This window comes from Notolepis coatsorum (assembly GCF_963971535.1).
Source record: "Notolepis coatsorum genome assembly, contig: SCAFFOLD_129, whole genome shotgun sequence".
In the NCBI taxonomy this organism is placed as follows: domain Eukaryota; kingdom Metazoa; phylum Chordata; class Actinopteri; order Aulopiformes; family Paralepididae; genus Notolepis; species Notolepis coatsorum.
In genome coordinates this window covers 612,307-632,088 of record NW_028174297.1, presented here as the reverse complement: position 1 = coordinate 632,088, position 19,782 = coordinate 612,307, and the positions used below count along the sequence as shown (strand labels likewise).

At 44.3% G+C, this 19,782-nt stretch overlaps 1 protein-coding gene across 1 annotated transcript in view; it reads right to left on the bottom strand.

The window, feature by feature from the left end:
- Positions 1 to 1,448, bottom strand: part of fgf2 (fibroblast growth factor 2) — a 28,975-nt gene extending 27,527 nt beyond the window's left edge. Inside the window, exon 1 of the mRNA XM_084338621.1 lies at positions 1,224 to 1,448. Coding sequence (XP_084194747.1) covers positions 1,224 to 1,404 — 181 coding nt within the window. The 5' untranslated portion in view covers positions 1,405 to 1,448. The remainder of the gene's footprint in view (positions 1 to 1,223) is intronic.
- Positions 1,449 to 19,782: the final 18,334 nt, after the last annotated feature.

Here is a 19,782-nt window from a genome sequence, read left to right as displayed (position 1 = left end):
TTCCTCGACCTCGAGTGCCTGTAGCTGCCAGCTAACGTTAAAACTAACCTAAAGTTACACAAGCAGAATACATCACAAATACTTCCGGTCTGGGGATTTCAAAATAAAAGAGCGACGTCTAAAAGCACCGGAAATACGTTTATTTTGTACATTATCTAACGTTAACACGAACCTAAACTAACTTTAGTTAAACTAACTTTGCGTGTCGATTTTGCAGAAGCATAAAGGCAGAATGTCTGCAACACCGTTGCTTTGTCGATGTTGTGTTGCAGTTGCTTTGAAGTTTCTGTAGCATGCAGAGGCCTTAAGTCTCAAGGTTTGTGGATAGATGGGTCATATACGCCTCAAGGTTTGTGGATAGATGGGTCATACTGTATAAACCTCAAGTTTTGTGGATAGATGGGTCATATAAGTCACAAGGTTTGTGGATAGATGGGTCATATAAGTCTCAAGGTTTGTGGATAGATGGGTCATATAAGTCTCAAGGTTTGTGGATAGATGGGTCATATAAGTCTCAAGTTTTGTGGATAGATGGGTCATATAAGTCTCAAGGTTTGTGGATAGATGGGTCATATAAGTCTCAAGGTTTGTGGATAGCTCCTTTTTTAATAATGTCAACAGAGCCCATGTCAGGTATGAGAGGTCGGCCAATGTCCAAAATGACACTTTCACTGTAACTGTCAGATCTGATTGTATTCACTAATCGTATAGCTAAAATAAAATGTACTCAAGTAAAAGAAGTAAATACTTAAAAATGGACTCGGTTGGAAGTGAATGTAAATGCCTATAGGCTAAGGCCTTTAGTTGTTTTCTTTTTGTTTTCCGTCTTTCTTTTTAAAGTTTTCGGTGACAAAACAGCTTATTATTAGTTATGTACATCTATTTATATGTCTCTTCCATAAAATGCAGGACAAGGAGAGGGTGAGACGTCATTGATTTCACAAAGTGTGTGACATAATAAAAGTGCTCAGGGGGCGATGTTTCTTTCACCGTGGCTCGACATGCCGTGAAGCGTTCCGTTGATGAAGTACATTCAACATCTACTTCCACAAAACCTTTACCGATGGAGAGCAGAGCTCACCGAGTCGGAAAACTGTCACCAGTCCCGGGGTCGAACTTCCCCGTTACTTCCCCTGTTGCAAAGAGATCTATAAATAAAACAACACAAAGAAGCATTGTACCCGCGCAGTGCGGGAGGAGAAGCGGGGTCTGGAAGTGCTTACTGTGGGGGTCGCTCTTGTCCCGCACGCCGTCCGCCCGGCCGTCCGAGCCGAGGCGCAGGAAGAAGCCTCCGTTCTTGCAGTAGAGCCTCTTGGGCTCCTTGAAGCTCCCCGGCGGGAAGCAGCCGCTGCCGCCGCCGTCGTCTGGCTGGGCGGGAAGCGTGGTGATCTCTCCTGTGGCCATCTCCCCCGCTTCTCCTCGCGTCCCTCCTCCGCTGCTGCTGCCTAGCGCTCTCCCCCTCCGCTCCCCTAGCGCTCTCCCCCTCCTCCTCTCGCCTAGCGCTCTCCCCCTCCTCTCCCCTAGCACCGGCCTCCCACCTCCCAGCCACTGTGGCTGCTGTCCCCTCCCCCACCCTCCACCCCCTCCTCCTCCTCCTCTTCCTCCTCCACTACACTCTGATCCACACAACCTGACTCTGCTTAACCCTTAACCCCCCAGGGGTCAAACTGTTTTGCTTGAGAACTCCGACCCTCCTCCTCCGCTTGGCAGCATGTCCTCCTCTGAGCCCGGGGGGGGGGGAGGGGGAGCGCAGGGAGTGGGAGTTTAAGAAGGCGTACCCTGCTAGTTGCAGAGGGTTGAGTCTGCCATCTTAAGAGGCTCTCCCCCCTTTTTAAGTGTAAGGAGCTGCTGTTCTCCTGCAGTAGGATGAAGTGTTAGTAGGAGGTATCGATGTTATAGTCATGTTACCAGGTATCAAGACATGTTATAGTCATGTCACCAGGTATCAAGACATGTTATAGTCATGTCACCAGGTATCAAGACATGTTATAGTCATGTCACCAGGTATCAAGACATGTTATAGTCATGTCACCAGGTATCAAGACATGTTATAGTCATGTCACCAGGTATCCAGACATGTTATAGTCATGTCACCAGGTATCAAGACATGTTATAGTCATGTCACCAGGTATCAAGACATGTTATAGTCATGTCACCAGGTATCAAGACATGTTATAGTCATGTCACCAGGTATCAAGACATGTTATAGTCATGTCACCAGGTATCAAGACATGTTATAGTCATGTCACCAGGTATCAAGACATGTTATAGTCATGTCACCAGGTATCAAGACATGTTATAGTCATGTCACCAGGTATCAAGACATGTTATAGTCATGTCACCAGGTATCAAGACATGTTATAGTCATGTCACCAGGTATCAAGACATGTTATAGTCATGTTACCAGGTATCAAGACATGTTATAGTCATGTCACCAGGTATCAAGACATGTTATAGTCATGTCACCAGGTATCAAGACATGTTATAGTCATGTCACCAGGTATCAAGACATGTTATAGTCATGTCACCAGGTATCAAGACATGTTATAGTCATGTCACCAGGTATCAAGACATGTTATAGTCATGTCACCAGGTATCAAGACATGTTATAGTCATGTCACCAGGTATCAAGACATGTTATAGTCATGTTACCAGGTATCAAGACATGTTATAGTCATGTCACCAGGTATCAAGACATGTTATAGTCATGTCACCAGGTATCAAGACATGTTATAGTCATGTCACCAGGTATCAAGACATGTTATAGTCATGTCACCAGGTATCAAGACATGTTATAGTCATGTCACCAGGTATCAAGACATGTTATAGTCATGTTACCAGGTATCAAGACATGTTATAGTCATGTTACCAGGTATCAAGACATGTTATAGTCATGTCACCAGGTATCAAGACATGTTATAGTCATGTCACCAGGTATCAAGACATGTTATAGTCATGTCACCAGGTATCAAGACATGTTATAGTCATGTCACCAGGTATCAAGACATGTTATAGTCATGTCACCAGGTATCAAGACATGTTATAGTCATGTCACCAGGTATCAAGACATGTTATAGTCATGTCACCAGGTATCAAGACATGTTATAGTCATGTCACCAGGTATCAAGACATGTTATAGTCATGTCACCAGGTATCAAGACATGTTATAGTCATGTTACCAGGTATCAAGACATGTTATAGTCATGTCACCAGGTATCAAGACATGTTATAGTCATGTCACCAGGTATCAAGACATGTTATAGTCATGTTACCAGGTATCAAGACATGTTATAGTCATGTCACCAGGTATCAAGACATGTTAGTCATGTTACCAGGTATCAAGACATGTTATAGTCATGTTACCAGGTATCAAGACATGTTATAGTCATGTCACCAGGTATCAAGACATGTTATAGTCATGTCACCAGGTATCAAGACATGTTATAGTCATGTTACCAGGTATCAAGACATGTTATAGTCATGTCACCAGGTATCAAGACATGTTATAGTCATGTCACCAGGTATCAAGACATGTTATAGTCATGTTACCAGGTATCAAGACATGTTATAGTCATGTCACCAGGTATCAAGACATGTTATAGTCATGTTACCAGGTATCAAGACATGTTATAGTCATGTCACCAGGTATCAAGACATGTTATAGTCATGTTACCAGGTATCAAGACATGTTATAGGGCTAGGAGGTATATCTTACTGTTGTAGGAGACGGGAAATCACGACCAAAGAGAGTGAAGTTTCTTTGACCACACATCAGTGTGCATCATTTAATAGCATAGCCATGGATACCACAACAAACAAAGTCAAGCGTTAATATGGCCGCTCTAGATACCCCGGATGCCCCGTGTCCTTAAAGTGACAGTGTAGGTGAATTATGTCCCGTCCAGGTAAGTGCCCATGTAAGTGCCCACTACATATGTCCCCCCAGAATTCACCCTACTAACTCACAAAACGGGTCGGTAGACGGACCTCCCGACCATAACGGCTCCGAACAACTGGAGCCGGCATATGAGCTACCGTGGGACCCCCTGGGGCCTTGCGGTGGTGGGGAGGGCAAGGGGCAAGGTGCCTAATGGGCGGTGAGGGACTCATATTTTCAAAAAGCGACCTAGGGTGACGAGGTTTAACACGGGGAGGTCGCCCCCGCCGCGGGGGCTGAGCGAGTGCCACGGGGTGATCCACATCCAAGTGAGCTGGCTTAAGCCTGTCCACCGAGACATGTTCCGGTTTACCGCCAATGTCCACCACGAAGGTCTTACTTCCCGTCTGTAGGACCCGAAACGGGCCATCGTAGGGGGGTTGAAAGGACCCGCGGTGGGCATCGTGCCGTATGAACACGTATTCCGTCGCCTGGAGGCCGGGTGGAACACGAGTCTGTGGCAAACCATGCTGCGAGGTGGGGACCGGCACAAATGCCCTAGCGTTCTCCAAGTTTGAAACGCGCTGCTGGGTCGCAGACCAGGGGTCTGTGGTGTCAGGTAAAAACTCCCCGGGGACCCGCAGCGGTTGGCCATAGACCAGCTCAGCCGACGATGACTGGAGATCATCCTTGGGGGCGGTCCTGAGACCCAACATGACCCACGGGAGCCTGTCGACCCAACTACCATCGCTAAGGGTAGCTCGGAGAGAAGCCTTCATGGACCGGTGAAACCGCTCACACAAACCGTTAGCCTGCGGGTGATAAGCGGTAGTGCGGTGCAGTCTCACACCTAAGTTTCTGGCAATCTCGGACCAAAGCTCAGAGGTCACCGAGTGGTTCTGTCCACCATCGTGAGGAGGTATGTGAAACCATGCGATGGGGGCAATGGACCCACCAGGTCCACATTCACATGGTCAAACCTCCTTTCAGGCACAGAGAACTGGGCCAAAGGAGCTTTAATGTGGCGGTGTACCTTAGCACGCTGGCACATCACACAGGTCTTAACCCACCCGCTCACATCCTTTTTCAGCCCGTGCCAAATGAACTTGGCTGCCACCTGCTTTTGAGACGCCCTGTTACCGGGGTGAGAGAGACCATGTATGATGTCAAAAACATGACGTCTCCAACTGCTGGGCACCACGGGTCGCGGCCGCCCCGTGGAAACGTCGCACAGGAGTGTGCCGTTAGCCTCATTAAATGCCCTCAACAACACAGAGGAACAGTGTTGTTAGAGGAACAGTGTTGCTAGAGGAACAGTGTTGTTAGAGGAACAGTGTTGTTAGAGGAACAGTGTTGTTAGAGGAACAGTGTTGCTAGAGGAACAGTGTTGTTAGAGGAACAGTGTTGTTAGAGGAACAGTGTTGTTAGAGGAACAGTGTTGCTAGAGAAACAGTGTTGTTAGAGGAACAGTGTTGTTAGAGGAACAGTGTTGTTAGGGGAACAGTGTTGTTAGAGGAACAGTGTTGTTAGAGGAACAGTGTTGTTAGAGGAACAGTGTTGTTAGAGGAACAGTGTTACTAGAGGAACAGTGTTGTTAGAGGAACAGTGTTGTTAGAGGAACAGTGTTGTTAGAGGAACAGTGTTGCTAGAGGAACAGTGTTGTTAGAGGAACAGTGTTGTTAGAGGAACAGTGTTGTTAGAGGAACAGTGTTGTTAGAGGAACAGTGTTGTTAGAGGAACAGTGTTGTTAGAGGAACAGTGTTGTTAGAGGAACAGTGTTGCTAGAGGAACAGTGTTGTTAGAGGAACAGTGTTGTTAGAGGAACAGTGTTGTTAGAGGAACAGTGTTGCTAGAGGAACATTTACATTTACATTTACATTTAGTCATTTAGCTGACGCTTTTATCCAAAGCGACTTACAAGTTCTGTGCGACAAGACAGCAAGAAGGGTATAACTCTATCAGCTGAGTAACAATGTTCATCAAAGTGTTGCGTGTTACAGTGTAGGTTAGTTTATTAGGACAAGTGCATGACATTAAGGTTAGTCGGGGTTAGATTTTTTTTTTTTTTTTTTTATCATTTCAGATAATGGTTGAAGAAGTGAGTCTTTAGTCGACGGCGAAAGATTGGACGGGATTCGGCTGTCCTAACTGGGATGGGTAGTTCATTCCACCATTGTGGGGCAAGGACTGAGAATAGGCGGCTTCTCTTTGATGACCCTCCGGGAGCTTGGATAGGAGTAGATCTGAGGCGGCCAGAAGACGCAGAGCGTAGGGGTCTTGAGGGTGTGTAGTTAGAGACCATTGACCGGAGGTAGGCGGGAGCGGTTCCCTTTGCCGCACGGTATGCTAGGTCGAGGGCCTTGAAGCGGATACGTGCAGCAATGGGGAGCCAGTGCAGGTCCCTAAGAAGTGGGGTGACATGGGCTGACTTCGGTAGGTTTGAGATCAGGCGGGCCGCTGCATTTTGAATGAGTTGAAGAGGCTTGGTGGCAGTGGCCGGGAGGCCAGCTAGCAGTGCGTTGCAGTAGTCGAGGCGGGAGATGACTGTTGATTGGACGAGAAGTTGGGTGGCTTCTTTTGTCAGGAAGGGGCGTATCCTTCTGACGTTGCTCAGGAGGAATCTGCAGGTTCTGGTTGTCGCTGCGATGTGAGCAGAGAAGTTCAACTGGTCGTCGAGGACAACACCAAGGTTCTTGGCGGTCGGCGACGCGGTCACAGCTGCATTCTCGACTGTGATGGAGAGGTCGGTCAGGGGGGAGGATTTGGCCGGCAGGTGGAGCAATTCTGTTTTGCTTAGGTTCAGTTTGAGGTGGTTGGTCGTCATCCAGGCGGAGATGTCGGACAGACAGGCCGAGATCCGCTCAGAGACGTGGATATCTGAGGGAGGGAAGGAGAGGAAGAGTTGAGTATCATCGGCATAACAATGATATGAGAAGCCATGAGATGTGATAATGTTACCCAGTGATTTAGTGTAGAGGGAGAAGAGAAGGGGTCCTAGGACCGAGCCCTGGGGGACACCCGTCCGGAGGGGGCGGGTGGCCGACAGAGTCCCTCTCCATGACACTTGGTAGGAGCGGTCATTGAGGTATGATGTCAGCCATGTCAGCGCAGATCCAGCCACTCCCATTCCTGCGAGGGCCGCGAGGAGGATCTGATGGTTGACTGTGTCGAAGGCTGCAGATAGATCTAGGAGAATCAGGACAGAGGAGAGGCCTTTCGCTTTTGCTAAGTGAAGTGCCTCTGTGACCGCAATGAGGGCCGTTTCTGTGGAGTGGCCAGTCCGGAAGCCAGACTGATTGGGGTCTAGGAGGTCATTCTGTAAGAGATAAGCAGTAAGTTGGTTGGATACAGCACGTTCAAGTGTTTTAGAAAGGAAGGAGAGAAGAGAGACAGGGCGATAGTTGGCTATGACGGTGGGGTTCAGGGTTGGTTTTTTTATGAGGGGCGTGACTCTGGCTTGTTTTAGGGAGGTGGGGACCACCCCCGAGTTGAGTGAGGAGTTGATGGTTGCAGTTAGGAATGGGAGGATGTCCGGTGCTATGGTCTGGAGGAGTGGGGAGGGTAGCTGGTCCAGCTGGCATGTAGTCGGACGGTTCGACGTTACCAGTGTCAGGGTCTCGGCTTCTGTAATGGGAGAGAAAGATGACAGAGTGAAGGATGAGGTTCTCGATTCAGCGTTTGGAATGGGTGGGGGTTGGGAGAAGGAGCTGCGGATGTTCTCCACTTTTTCCTCAAAGAAGATCGCAAAGTCTTCGGCAGAAAAAGATGAGGGAGGAGGAGGTGGGGGGGGAGTGAGGAGGGAGGACATGGTAGCATGCAGTTTGCGAAGATTCTTGGCAGAGGCCTCGATCCTATGGTGAAAGAAAGAAGCTTTGGCATTAGTAATGGTTTTGGAGAATGTTAACAAGAGGTTGTGATATGTGTCGATGTCAGCAGTGAGGCGTGACTTTCTATACTTCCTCTCAGCCGCTCTCAGGACCTGTCTTTGTTCTCTCACTGCATCCGTCAGCCATGGACTGGGTGGGGAACGGCGGGCAGGTTTCTCAACGAGGGGACAGAGCTTGTCGAAGGAGGTTGCAAGGGCTGAGAGGAGGGTGGAGGTTGCCATCTCTGTGGGGAGAGCAGAGAAGGTGTCACTCAAAGGTAGAGCGGATATTATGTCAGAGGAGAGGGTGGAGGGGGATAGGGAGGGCAGGTTGCGTCTGAGTGAGACGGTTTGAGTTGGGGTGAAGACTTTTCGGTTAAGCATGAGAGTTAGTGAGAAGGATATGAAGGAATGGTCAGATACATGTAGGGGAGTTACCGTGGTGTCAATGATGCTGGAGTTACGGCAAAATATGAGATCCAAGGAGTTGCCTGCTTTGTGGGTGGGAGGCATGGCAGTGGGAGTCAGGTCAAATTGTTGTAGGAGGGAGACCACTGGGACCGACTGAGATGAGTCAGGCAGGTTGAAGTCGCCCAATAGAAGGAGCGGGGTACCATCTTCCGGTAAGGAGCTTAGAAGCATGTCCAGCTCATCTGTGAAGTGATCGAGGGGACCTGGAGGGCGATAGAGTGTAACAATGGTGAGATTGAAAGGATTAGAGACAGATACTGCATGATATTCGAGGGAGGAGAGTGACAGTTCTGGGAGTTGCGTTAGGTTTGTAGCCCATGAAGGAGATGTCATGAGGCCAGTGCCTCCACCCCCGTCTGGAGGCACAGTGTTGTTAGAGGAACAGTGTTGTTAGGGGAACAGTGTTGTTAGAGGAACAGTGTTGTTAGAGGAACAGTGTTGCTAGAGGAACAGTGTTGTTAGAGGAACAGTGTTGTTAGAGGAACAGTGTTGTTAGAGGAACAGTGTTGCTAGAGGAACAGTGTTGTTAGAGGAACAGTGTTGCTAGAGGAACAGTGTTGTTAGAGGAACAGTGTTGTTAGGGGAACAGTGTTGTTAGAGGAACAGTGTTGTTAGAGGAACAGTGTTGTTAGAGGAACAGTGTTGTTAGAGGAACAGTGTTGTTAGAGGAACAGTGTTGCTAGAGGAACAGTGTTGTTAGAGGAACAGTGTTGCTAGAGGAACAGTGTTGTTAGAGGAACAGTGTTGTTAGAGGAACAGTGTTGTTAGAGGAACAGTGTTGTTAGAGGAACAGTGTTGCTAGAGGAACAGTGTTGCTAGGGGAACAGTGTTGTTAGAGGAACAGTGTTGTTAGAGGAACAGTGTTGTTAGAGGAACAGTGTTGTTAGGGGAACAGTGTTGTTAGAGGAACAGTGTTGTTAGGGGAACAGTGTTGTTAGGGGAACAGTGTTGTTAGAGGAACAGTGTTGTTAGGGGAACAGTGTTGTTAGAGGAACAGTGTTGTTAGGGGAACAGTGTTGTTAGAGGAACAGTGTTGTTAGAGGAACAGTGTTGCTAGAGGAACAGTGTTGTTAGAGGAACAGTGTTAGAGGAACAGTGTTGTTAGAGGAACAGTGTTGTTAGAGGAACAGTGTTGTTAGGGGAACAGTGTTGTTAGGGGAACAGTGTTGTTAGGGGAACAGTGTTGTTAGAGGAACAGTGTTGTTAGAGGAACAGTGTTGTTAGGGGAACAGTGTTGTTAGGGGAACAGTGTTGTTAGAGGAACAGTGTTGTTAGAGGAACAGTGTTGTTAGAGGAACAGTGTTGCTAGGGGAACAGTGTTGTTAGGGGAACAGTGTTGTTAGGGGAACAGTGTTGTTAGAGGAACAGTGTTGCTAGAGGAACAGTGTTGTTAGGGGAACAGTGTTGTTAGGGGAACAGTGTTGTTAGGGGAACAGTGTTGTTAGAGGAACAGTGTTGTTAGAGGAACAGTGTTGTTAGGGGAACAGTGTTGTTAGAGGAACAGTGTTGTTAGAGGAACAGTGTTGTTAGAGGAACAGTGTTGTTAGGGGAACAGTGTTGTTAGAGGAACAGTGTTGTTAGAGGAACAGTGTTGTTAGAGGAACAGTGTTGTTAGAGGAACAGTGTTGTTAGAGGAACAGTGTTAGTGTTGTTAGAGGAACAGTGTTGTTAGAGGAACAGTGTTGTTAGAGGAACAGTGTTGTTAGAGGAACAGTGTTGTTAGGGGAACAGTGTTGTTAGAGGAACAGTGTTGTTAGAGGAACAGTGTTGTTAGAGGAACAGTGTTGCTAGAGAAACAGTGTTGTTAGAGGAACAGTGTTGTTAGAGGAACAGTGTTGTTAGAGGAACAGTGTTGTTAGAGGAACAGAGGAACAGTGTTGTTAGAGGAACAGTGTTGTTAGAGGAACAGTGTTGTTAGAGGAACAGTGTTGTTAGAGGAACAGTGTTGTTAGAGGAACAGTGTTGTTAGGGGAACAGTGTTGTTAGGGGAACAGTGTTGTTAGAGGAACAGTGTTGTTAGAGGAACAGTGTTGTTAGAGGAACAGTGTTGCTAGAGGAACAGTGTTGTTAGAGGAACAGTGTTGTTAGAGGAACAGTGTTGTTAGGGGAACAGTGTTGTTAGAGGAACAGTGTTGTTAGAGGAACAGTGTTGTAGGAACAGTGTTGTTAGAGGAACAGTGTTGTTAGAGGAACAGTGTTGCTAGAGGAACAGTGTTGTTAGAGGAACAGTGTTGTTAGAGGAACAGTGTTGTTAGAGGAACAGTGTTGTTAGGGGAACAGTGTTGTTAGAGGAACAGTGTTGTTAGAGGAACAGTGTTGTTAGAGGAACAGTGTTGTTAGGGGAACAGTGTTGTTAGAGGAACAGTGTTGTTAGGGGAACAGTGTTGTTAGAGGAACAGTGTTGTTAGAGGAACAGTGTTGTTAGGGGAACAGTGTTGTTAGAGGAACAGTGTTGTTAGAGGAACAGTGTTGTTAGAGGAACAGTGTTGTTAGAGGAACAGTGTTGTTAGAGGAACTTCTTCTCTTCTTCTACTACTACAGTCCCTATCTCTTCTTCTACTACAGTCCCTATCTCTTCTTCTACTACAGTCCCTATCTCTTCTTCTACTGCAGTCCCTATCTCTTCTACTACTACAGTCCCTATCTCTTCTACTACTACAGTCCCTATCTCTACTACTACTACAGTCCCTATCTCTTCTTCTACTACAGTCCCTATCTCTTCTTCTACTACAGTCCCTATCTCTTCTTCTACTACAGTCCCTATCTCTTCTACTACTGCAGTCCCTATCTCTTCTTCTACTACAGTCCCTATCTCTTCTACTACTGCAGTCCCTATCTCTTCTACTACTACAGTCCCTATCTCTTCTACTACTACAGTCCCTATCTCTTCTTCTACTACAGTCCCTATCTCTTCTTCTACTACAGTCCCTATCTCTTCTACTACTGCAGTCCCTATCTCTTCTTCTACTACAGTCCCTATCTCTTCTTCTACTACAGTCCCTATCTCTTCTACTACTACAGTCCCTATCTCTTCTACTACTACAGTCCCTATCTCTTCTTCTACTACAGTCCCTATCTCTTCTTCTACTACAGTCCTTATCTCTTCTTCTACTACAGTCCCTATCTCTTCTACTACTACAGTCCCTATCTCTTCTTCTACTACAGTCCCTATCTCTTCTACTACTACAGTCCCTATCTCTTCTTCTACTACAGTCCCTATCTCTTCTACTACTACAGTCCCTATCTCTTCTACTACTACAGTCCCTATCTCTTCTACTACTACAGTCCCTATCTCTTCTTCTACTACAGTCCCTATCTCTTCTACTACTACAGTCCATATCTCTTCTACTACTACAGTCCCTATCTCTTCTTCTACTACAGTCCCTATCTCTTCTACTACTACAGCCCCTATCTCTTCTTCTACTACAGTCCCTATCTCTTCTACTACAGTCCCTATCTCTTCTTCTACTACAGTCCCTATCTCTTCTTCTACTACAGTCCCTATCTCTTCTACTACAGTCCCTATCTCTTCTACTACTACAGTCCTTATCTCTTCTACTACTACAGTCCCTATCTCTTCTTCTACTACAGTCCCTATCTCTTCTACTACTACAGTCCCTATCTCTTCTACTACTACAGTCCCTATCTCTTCTTCTACTACAGTCCTTATCTCTTCTACTACTACAGTCCCTATCTCTTCTTCTACTACAGTCCCTATCTCTTCTTCTACTACAGTCCCTATCTCTTCTTCTACTACAGTCCCTATCTCTTCTTCTACTACAGTCCCTATCTCTTCTACTACTACAGTCCCTATCTCTTCTTCTACTACAGTCCCTATCTCTTCTACTACTACAGTCCCTACCTCTTCTACTACTACAGTCCCTATATCTTCTTCTACTACAGTCCCTATCTCTTCTACTTCTACAGTCCCTATCTCTTCTTCTACTACAGTCCCTATCTCTTCTTCTACTACAGTCCCTATCTCTTCTTCTACTACAGTCCCTATCTCTTCTACTACTACAGTCCCTATCCCTTCTACTACTACAGTCCCTATCTCTTCTTCTACTACAGTCCCTATCTCTTCTACTACTACAGTCCCTATCTCTTCTACTACTACAGTCCCTATCTCTTCTACTACTACAGTCCCTATCTCTTCTACTACTACAGTCCCTATCTCTTCTTCTACTACAGTCCCTATCTCTTCTTCTACTACAGTCCCTATCTCTTCTTCTACTACAGTCCCTATCTCTTCTTCTACTGCAGTCCCTATCTCTTCTACTACTACAGTCCCTATCTCTTCTTCTACTGCAGTCCCTATCTCTTCTTCTACTACAGTCCCTATCTCTTCTTCTACTACAGTCCCTATCTCTTCTAATACTACAGTCCCTATCTCTTCTTCTACTACAGTCCCTATCTCTTCTTCTACTACAGTCCCTATCTCTTCTTCTACTACAGTCCCTATCTCTTCTTCTACTGCAGTCCCTATCTCTTCTACTACTACAGTCCCTATCTCTTCTTCTACTACAGTCCCTATCTCTTCTTCTACTACAGTCCCTATCTCTTCTTCTACTACAGTCCCTATCTCTTCTTCTACTACAGTCCCTATCTCTTCTACTACTACAGTCCCTATCTCTTCTTCTACTACAGTCCCTATCTCTTCTTCTACTACAGTCCCTATCTCTTCTACTACTACAGTCCCTATCTCTTCTACTACTACAGTCCCTATCACTTCTTCTACTACAGTCCCTATCTCTTCTTCTACTACAGTCCCTATCTCTTCTACTACTACAGTCCCTATCTCTTCTTCTACTACAGTCCCTATCTCTTCTACTACTACAGTCCCTATCTCTTCTACTACTACAGTCCCTATCTCTTCTTCTACTACAGTCCCTATCTCTTCTACTTCTACAGTCCCTATCTCTTCTTCTACTACAGTCCCTATCTCTTCTTCTACTACAGTCCCTATCTCTTCTACTACTACAGTCCCTATCTCTTCTACTACTACAGTCCCTATCTCTTCTTCTACTACAGTCCCTATCTCTTCTTCTACTACAGTCCCTATCTCTTCTACTACTACAGTCCCTATCTCTTCTACTGCAGTCCCTATCTCTTCTTCTACTACAGTCCCTATCTCTTCTACTACTACAGTCCCTATCTCTTCTTCTACTACAGTCCCTATCTCTTCTTCTACTGCAGTCCCTATCTCTTCTTCTACTGCAGTCCCTATCTCTTCTACTACTACAGTCCCTATCTCTTCTTCTACTACAGTCCCTATCTCTTCTACTACTACAGTCCCTATCTCTTCTTCTACTACAGTCCCTATCTCTTCTACTACTACAGTCCCTATCTCTTCTTCTACTACAGTCCCTATCTCTTCTTCTACTACAGTCCCTATCTCTTCTTCTACTACAGTCCCTATCTCTTCTTCTACTACAGTCCCTATCTCTTCTACTACTACAGTCCCTATCTCTTCTTCTACTACAGTCCCTATCTCTTCTTCTACTACAGTCCCTATCTCTTCTACTACTACAGTCCCTATCTCTTCTACTACTACAGTCCCTATCACTTCTTCTACTACAGTCCCTATCTCTTCTTCTACTACAGTCCCTATCTCTTCTACTACTACAGTCCCTATCTCTTCTTCTACTACAGTCCCTATCTCTTCTACTACTACAGTCCCTATCTCTTCTACTACTACAGTCCCTATCTCTTCTTCTACTACAGTCCCTATCTCTTCTACTTCTACAGTCCCTATCTCTTCTTCTACTACAGTCCCTATCTCTTCTTCTACTACAGTCCCTATCTCTTCTACTACTACAGTCCCTATCTCTTCTACTACTACAGTCCCTATCTCTTCTTCTACTACAGTCCCTATCTCTTCTTCTACTACAGTCCCTATCTCTTCTACTACTACAGTCCCTATCTCTTCTACTACTACAGTCCCTATCTCTTCTACTACTACAGTCCCTATCTCTTCTTCTACTACAGTCCCTATCTCTTCTTCTACTACAGTCCCTATCTCTTCTTCTACTACAGTCCCTATCTCTTCTTCTACTGCAGTCCCTATCTCTTCTACTACTACAGTCCCTATCTCTTCTTCTACTGCAGTCCCTATCTCTTCTTCTACTACAGTCCCTATCTCTTCTTCTACTACAGTCCCTATCTCTTCTAATACCACAGTCCCTATCTCTTCTTCTACTACAGTCCCTATCTCTTCTTCTACTACAGTCCCTATCTCTTCTTCTACTACAGTCCCTATCTCTTCTTCTACTGCAGTCCCTATCTCTTCTACTACTACAGTCCCTATCTCTTCTTCTACTACAGTCCCTATCTCTTCTTCTACTACAGTCCCTATCTCTTCTTCTACTACAGTCCCTATCTCTTCTTCTACTACAGTCCCTATCTCTTCTACTACTACAGTCCCTATCTCTTCTTCTAGTACAGTCCCTATCTCTTCTTCTACTACAGTCCCTATCTCTTCTACTACTACAGTCCCTATCTCTTCTACTACTACAGTCCCTATCACTTCTTCTACTACAGTCCCTATCTCTTCTTCTACTACAGTCCCTATCTCTTCTTCTACTACAGTCCCTATCTCTTCTTCTACTACAGTCCCTATCTCTTCTTCTACTACAGTCCCTATCTCTTCTTCTACTACAGTCCCTATCTCTTCTACTACTACAGTCCCTATCTCTTCTTCTACTACAGTCCCTATCTCTTCTTCTACAGTCCCTATCTCTTCTACTACTACAGTCCCTATCTCTTCTACTACTACAGTCCCTATCTCTTCTTCTACTACAGTCCCTATCTCTTCTACTACTACAGTCCCTATCACTTCTTCTACTACAGTCCCTATCTCTTCTTCTACTACAGTCCCTATCTCTTCTACTACTGCAGTCCCTATCTCTTCTTCTACTACAGTCCCTATCTCTTCTACTACTACAGTCCCTATCTCTTCTACTACTACAGTCCCTATCTCTTCTTCTACTGCAGTCCCTATCTCTTCTACTACTACAGTCCCTATCTCTTCTTCTACTACAGTCCCTATCTCTTCTTCTACTACAGTCCCTATCTCTTCTACTACTACAGTCCCTATCTCTTCTACTACTACAGTCCCTATCTCTTCTACTACTACAGTCCCTATCTCTTCTACTACTACAGTCCCTATCTCTTCTACTACTACAGTCCCTATCTCTTCTACTACTACAGTCCCTATCTCTTCTACTACTACAGTCCCTATCTCTTCTTCTACTGCAGTCCCTATCTCTTCTTCTACTGCAGTCCCTATCTCTTCTAATACAGTCCCTATCTCTTCTACTACTACAGTCCCTATCTCTTCTTCTACTACAGTCCCTATCTCTTCTTCTACTACAGTCCCTATCTCTTCTACTACTACAGTCCCTATCTCTTCTTCTACTACAGTCCCTATCTCTTCTTCTACTACAGTCCCTATCTCTTCTACTACTACAGTCCATATCTCTTCTTCTACTACAGTCCCTATCTCTTCTACTACTACAGTCCCTATCTCTTCTTCTACTACAGTCCATATCTCTTCTACTACTACAGTCCCTATCTCTTCTTCTACTACAGTCCCTATCTCTTCTTCTACTACAGTCCCTATCTCTTCTTCTACTACAGTCCCTATCTCTTCTTCTACTACAGTCCCTATCACTTCTTCTACTACAGTCCCTATCTCTTCTACTACTGCAGTCCCTATCTCTTCTACTACTACAGTCCCTATCTCTTCTTCTACTACAGTCCCTATCTCTTCTTCTACTACAGTCCCTATCTCTTCTTCTACTACAGTCCATATCTCTTCTACTACTACAGTCCCTATCTCTTCTTCTACTACAGTCCCTATCTCTTCTTCTACTACAGTCCCTATCTCTTCTTCTACTACAGTCCCTATCTCTTCTACTACAGCAGTCCCTATCTCTTCTTCTACTGCAGTCCCTATCTCTTCTTCTACTACAGTCCCTATCTCTTCTTCTACTACAGTCCCTATCTCTTCTTCTACTACAGTCCCTATCTCTTCTACAACTACAGTCCCTATCTCTTCTTCTACTACAGTCCCTATCTCTTCTACTACAGCAGTCCCTATCTCTTCTTCTACTACAGTCCCTATCTCTTCTACAACTACAGTCCCTATCTCTTCTTCTACTACAGTCCCTATCTCTTCTTCTACTACAGTCCCTATCTCTACTACTACTACAGTCCCTATCTCTTCTTCTACTACAGTCCCTATCTCTTCTACTACTACAGTCCCTATCTCTTCTACTACTACAGTCCCTATCTCTTCTACTACTGCAGTCCCTATCTCTTCTTCTACTACAGTCCCTATCTCTTCTTCTACTACAGTCCCTATCTCTTCTTCTACTACAGTCCCTATCTCTTCTACAACTACAGTCCCTATCTCTTTTTCTACTACAGTCCCTATCTCTTCTACTACAGCAGTCCCTATCTCTTCTTCTACTACAGTCCCTATCTCTTCTACAACTACAGTCCCTATCTCTTCTTCTACTACAGTCCCTATCTTTTCTACTACTGCAGTCCCTATCTCTACTACTACTACAGTCCCTATCTCTTCTACTACTACAGTCCCTATCTCTTCTACTACTACAGTCCCTATCTCTTCTTCTACTACAGTCCCTATCTCTTCTACTACTACAGTCCCTATCTCTTCTACTACTACAGTCCCTATCTCTTCTTCTACTACAGTCCCTATCTCTTCTACTACTACAGTCCCTATCTCTTCTACTACTACAGTCCCTATCTCTTCTACTACTGCAGTCCCTATCTCTTCTTCTACTACAGTCCCTATCTCTTCTACTACTACAGTCCCTATCTCTTCTACTACTACAGTCCCTATCTCTTCTTCTACTACAGTCCCTATCTCTTCTACTACTACAGTCCCTATCTCTTCTACTACTACAGTCCCTATCTCTTCTACTACTACAGTCCCTATCTCTTCTTCTACTACAGTCCCTATCTCTTCTACTACTACAGTCCCTATCTCTTCTTCTACTGCAGTCCCTATCTCTTCTACTACTACAGTCCCTATCTCTTCTACTACTACAGTCCCTATCTCTTCTACTACTACAGTCCCTATCTCTTCTTCTACTGCAGTCCCTATCTCTTCTTCTACTACAGTCCCTATCTCTTCTACTACTACAGTCCCTATCTCTTCTTCTACTACAGTCCCTATCTCTTCTTCTACTACAGTCCCTATCTCTTCTTCTACTACAGTCCCTATCTCTTCTTCTACTACAGTCCCTATCTCTTCTTCTACTACAGTCCCTATCTCTTCTTCTACTACAGTCCCTATCTCTTCTTCTACTACAGTCCCTATCTCTTCTTCTACTGCAGTCCCTATCTCTTCTACTACTACAGTCCCTATCTCTTCTTCTACTACAGTCCCTATCTCTTCTACTGCAGTCCCTATCTCTTCTTCTACTGCAGTCCCTATCTCTTCTTCTTCTACAGTCCCTATCTCTTCTTCTACTACAGTCCCTATCTCTTCTACTACTACAGTCCCTATCTCTTCTACTGCAGTCCCTATCTCTTCTTCTACTGCAGTCCCTATCTCTTCTTCTTCTACAGTCCCTATCTCTTCTTCTACTACAGTCCCTATCTCTTCTACTACTACAGTCCCTATCTCTTCTTCTACTGCAGTCCCTATCTCTTCTTCTACTACAGTCCCTATCTCAGTCCCTAATTAACACAAGGATTACATTTCCTTCTATGACTTGCACTACTTGCATACAAAAAAAACGTTGGTATCTCAGTCTGCATTTTACTTCATTGTACTTTCCTTGTACTTAGGTTGTACTTTAGTTTGTATATTTGTATAGTGTTTAGATTGTATATTGTATATTTGTATAGTGTTTAGTTTGTATATTGTATATTTGTATAGTGTTTAGTTTGTATATTGTATATTTGTATAGTGTTTAGTTTGTATATTGTATATTTGTATAGTTTTTAGTTTGTATATTGTATATTTGTATAGTGTTTAGTTTGTATATTGTATATTTGTATAGTGTTTAGTTTGTATATTGTATATTTGTATAGTTTTTAGTTTGTATATTGTATATTTGTATACTTTTTAGTTTGTATATTGTATATTTGTATAGTGTTTAGTTTGTATAGTGTATATTATATAGTGTTTAGTTTGTATATTGTATATTTGTATAGTGTTTAGTTTGTATATTGTATATTTGTATAGTGTTTAGTTTGTATATTGTATATTTGTATAGTGTTTAGTTTGTATAGTGTATATTATATAGTGTTTAGTTTGTATATTGTATATTTGTATAGTGTTTAGATTGTATATTGTATATTTGTATAGTGTTTAGATTGTATATTGTATATTTGTATAGTGTTTAGATTGTATATTGTATATTTTACTGTATGAAGCACATTCTCAGGAGGCTCATACAGAACCAAGCATTTCAGTGTAATGTACTTTATACGTGACAAATTAAAGCAAACTTGAAACTTGAACTTGACTTCATCATTCAAACATATTAACTCTCAGTAATCGTCTAACTAAACCAATGTGTGCAAAGGTTTTGGATAATGTCATTTGAGATTATGTGCAAAATAAATCACCATTGTTTATCGGTGAAGTGTCCCTCTATCGCCCTTTATTTTTTTTCCGGGCCCAGAGATTAGTCACATGTAACCAAAAACATTGATTCTGTCTAGACTAGGAGTTCCTTCTCACTCAACCGTTCCTATTGAGGCCAGCGGGACGGGTCATAAAAGCACATAAACATCCAACATGGAGTCTCTCAGTCGGCATGAAGACCTGTAATGTACTGCAGGCAAACACAGGAAGACACAAACACTTGAGCTACTGACCAAGTTACACAAGTTATCCCAATTCCTCCACTGCAAGGGAGTGTAAAGTTCAGACAAGTCCACTGGGTTTTCCTTGGCTGATGTTAAGTGTGTTGACAAGTAGTTTACCGCCCTCCGGAAAACTGGGACTACCTTAACCCTTTCACTACCACACTACAGAAGGTTAACCCTTTCACTACCACACTACAGACGGTTAACCGTCTGTAGTGTGGTAGTGAAAGGGTTAACCTTCTGTAGCGTGGTAGTGAAAGGTTAACCTTCTGTAGTGTGGTAGTGAAAGGTTAACCTTCTGTAGTGTGGTAGTGAAAGGTTAACCTTCTGTAGCGTGGTAGTGAAAGGGTTAACCTTCTGTAGTGTGGTAGTGAAAGGTTAACCTTCTGTAGTGTGATAGTAAAGGGTTAACCTTCTGTAGTGTGGTAGTGAAAGGTTAACCTTCTGTAGTGTGGTAGTGAAAGGGTTAACCTTCTGTAGTGTGGTAGTGAAAGGTTGACCTTCTGTAGTGTGGTAGTGAAAGGGTTAACCTTCTGTAGCGTGGTAGTGAAAGGTTAACCTTCTGTAGTGTGGTAGTGAAAGGTTAACCTTCTGTAGTGTGGCAGTGAAAGGGTTAACCTTCTGTAGCGTGGTAGTGAAAGGGTTAACCTTCTGTAGTGTGGTAGTGAAAGGTTAACCTTCTGTAGTGTGGTAGTGAAAGGTTAACCTTCTGTAGTGT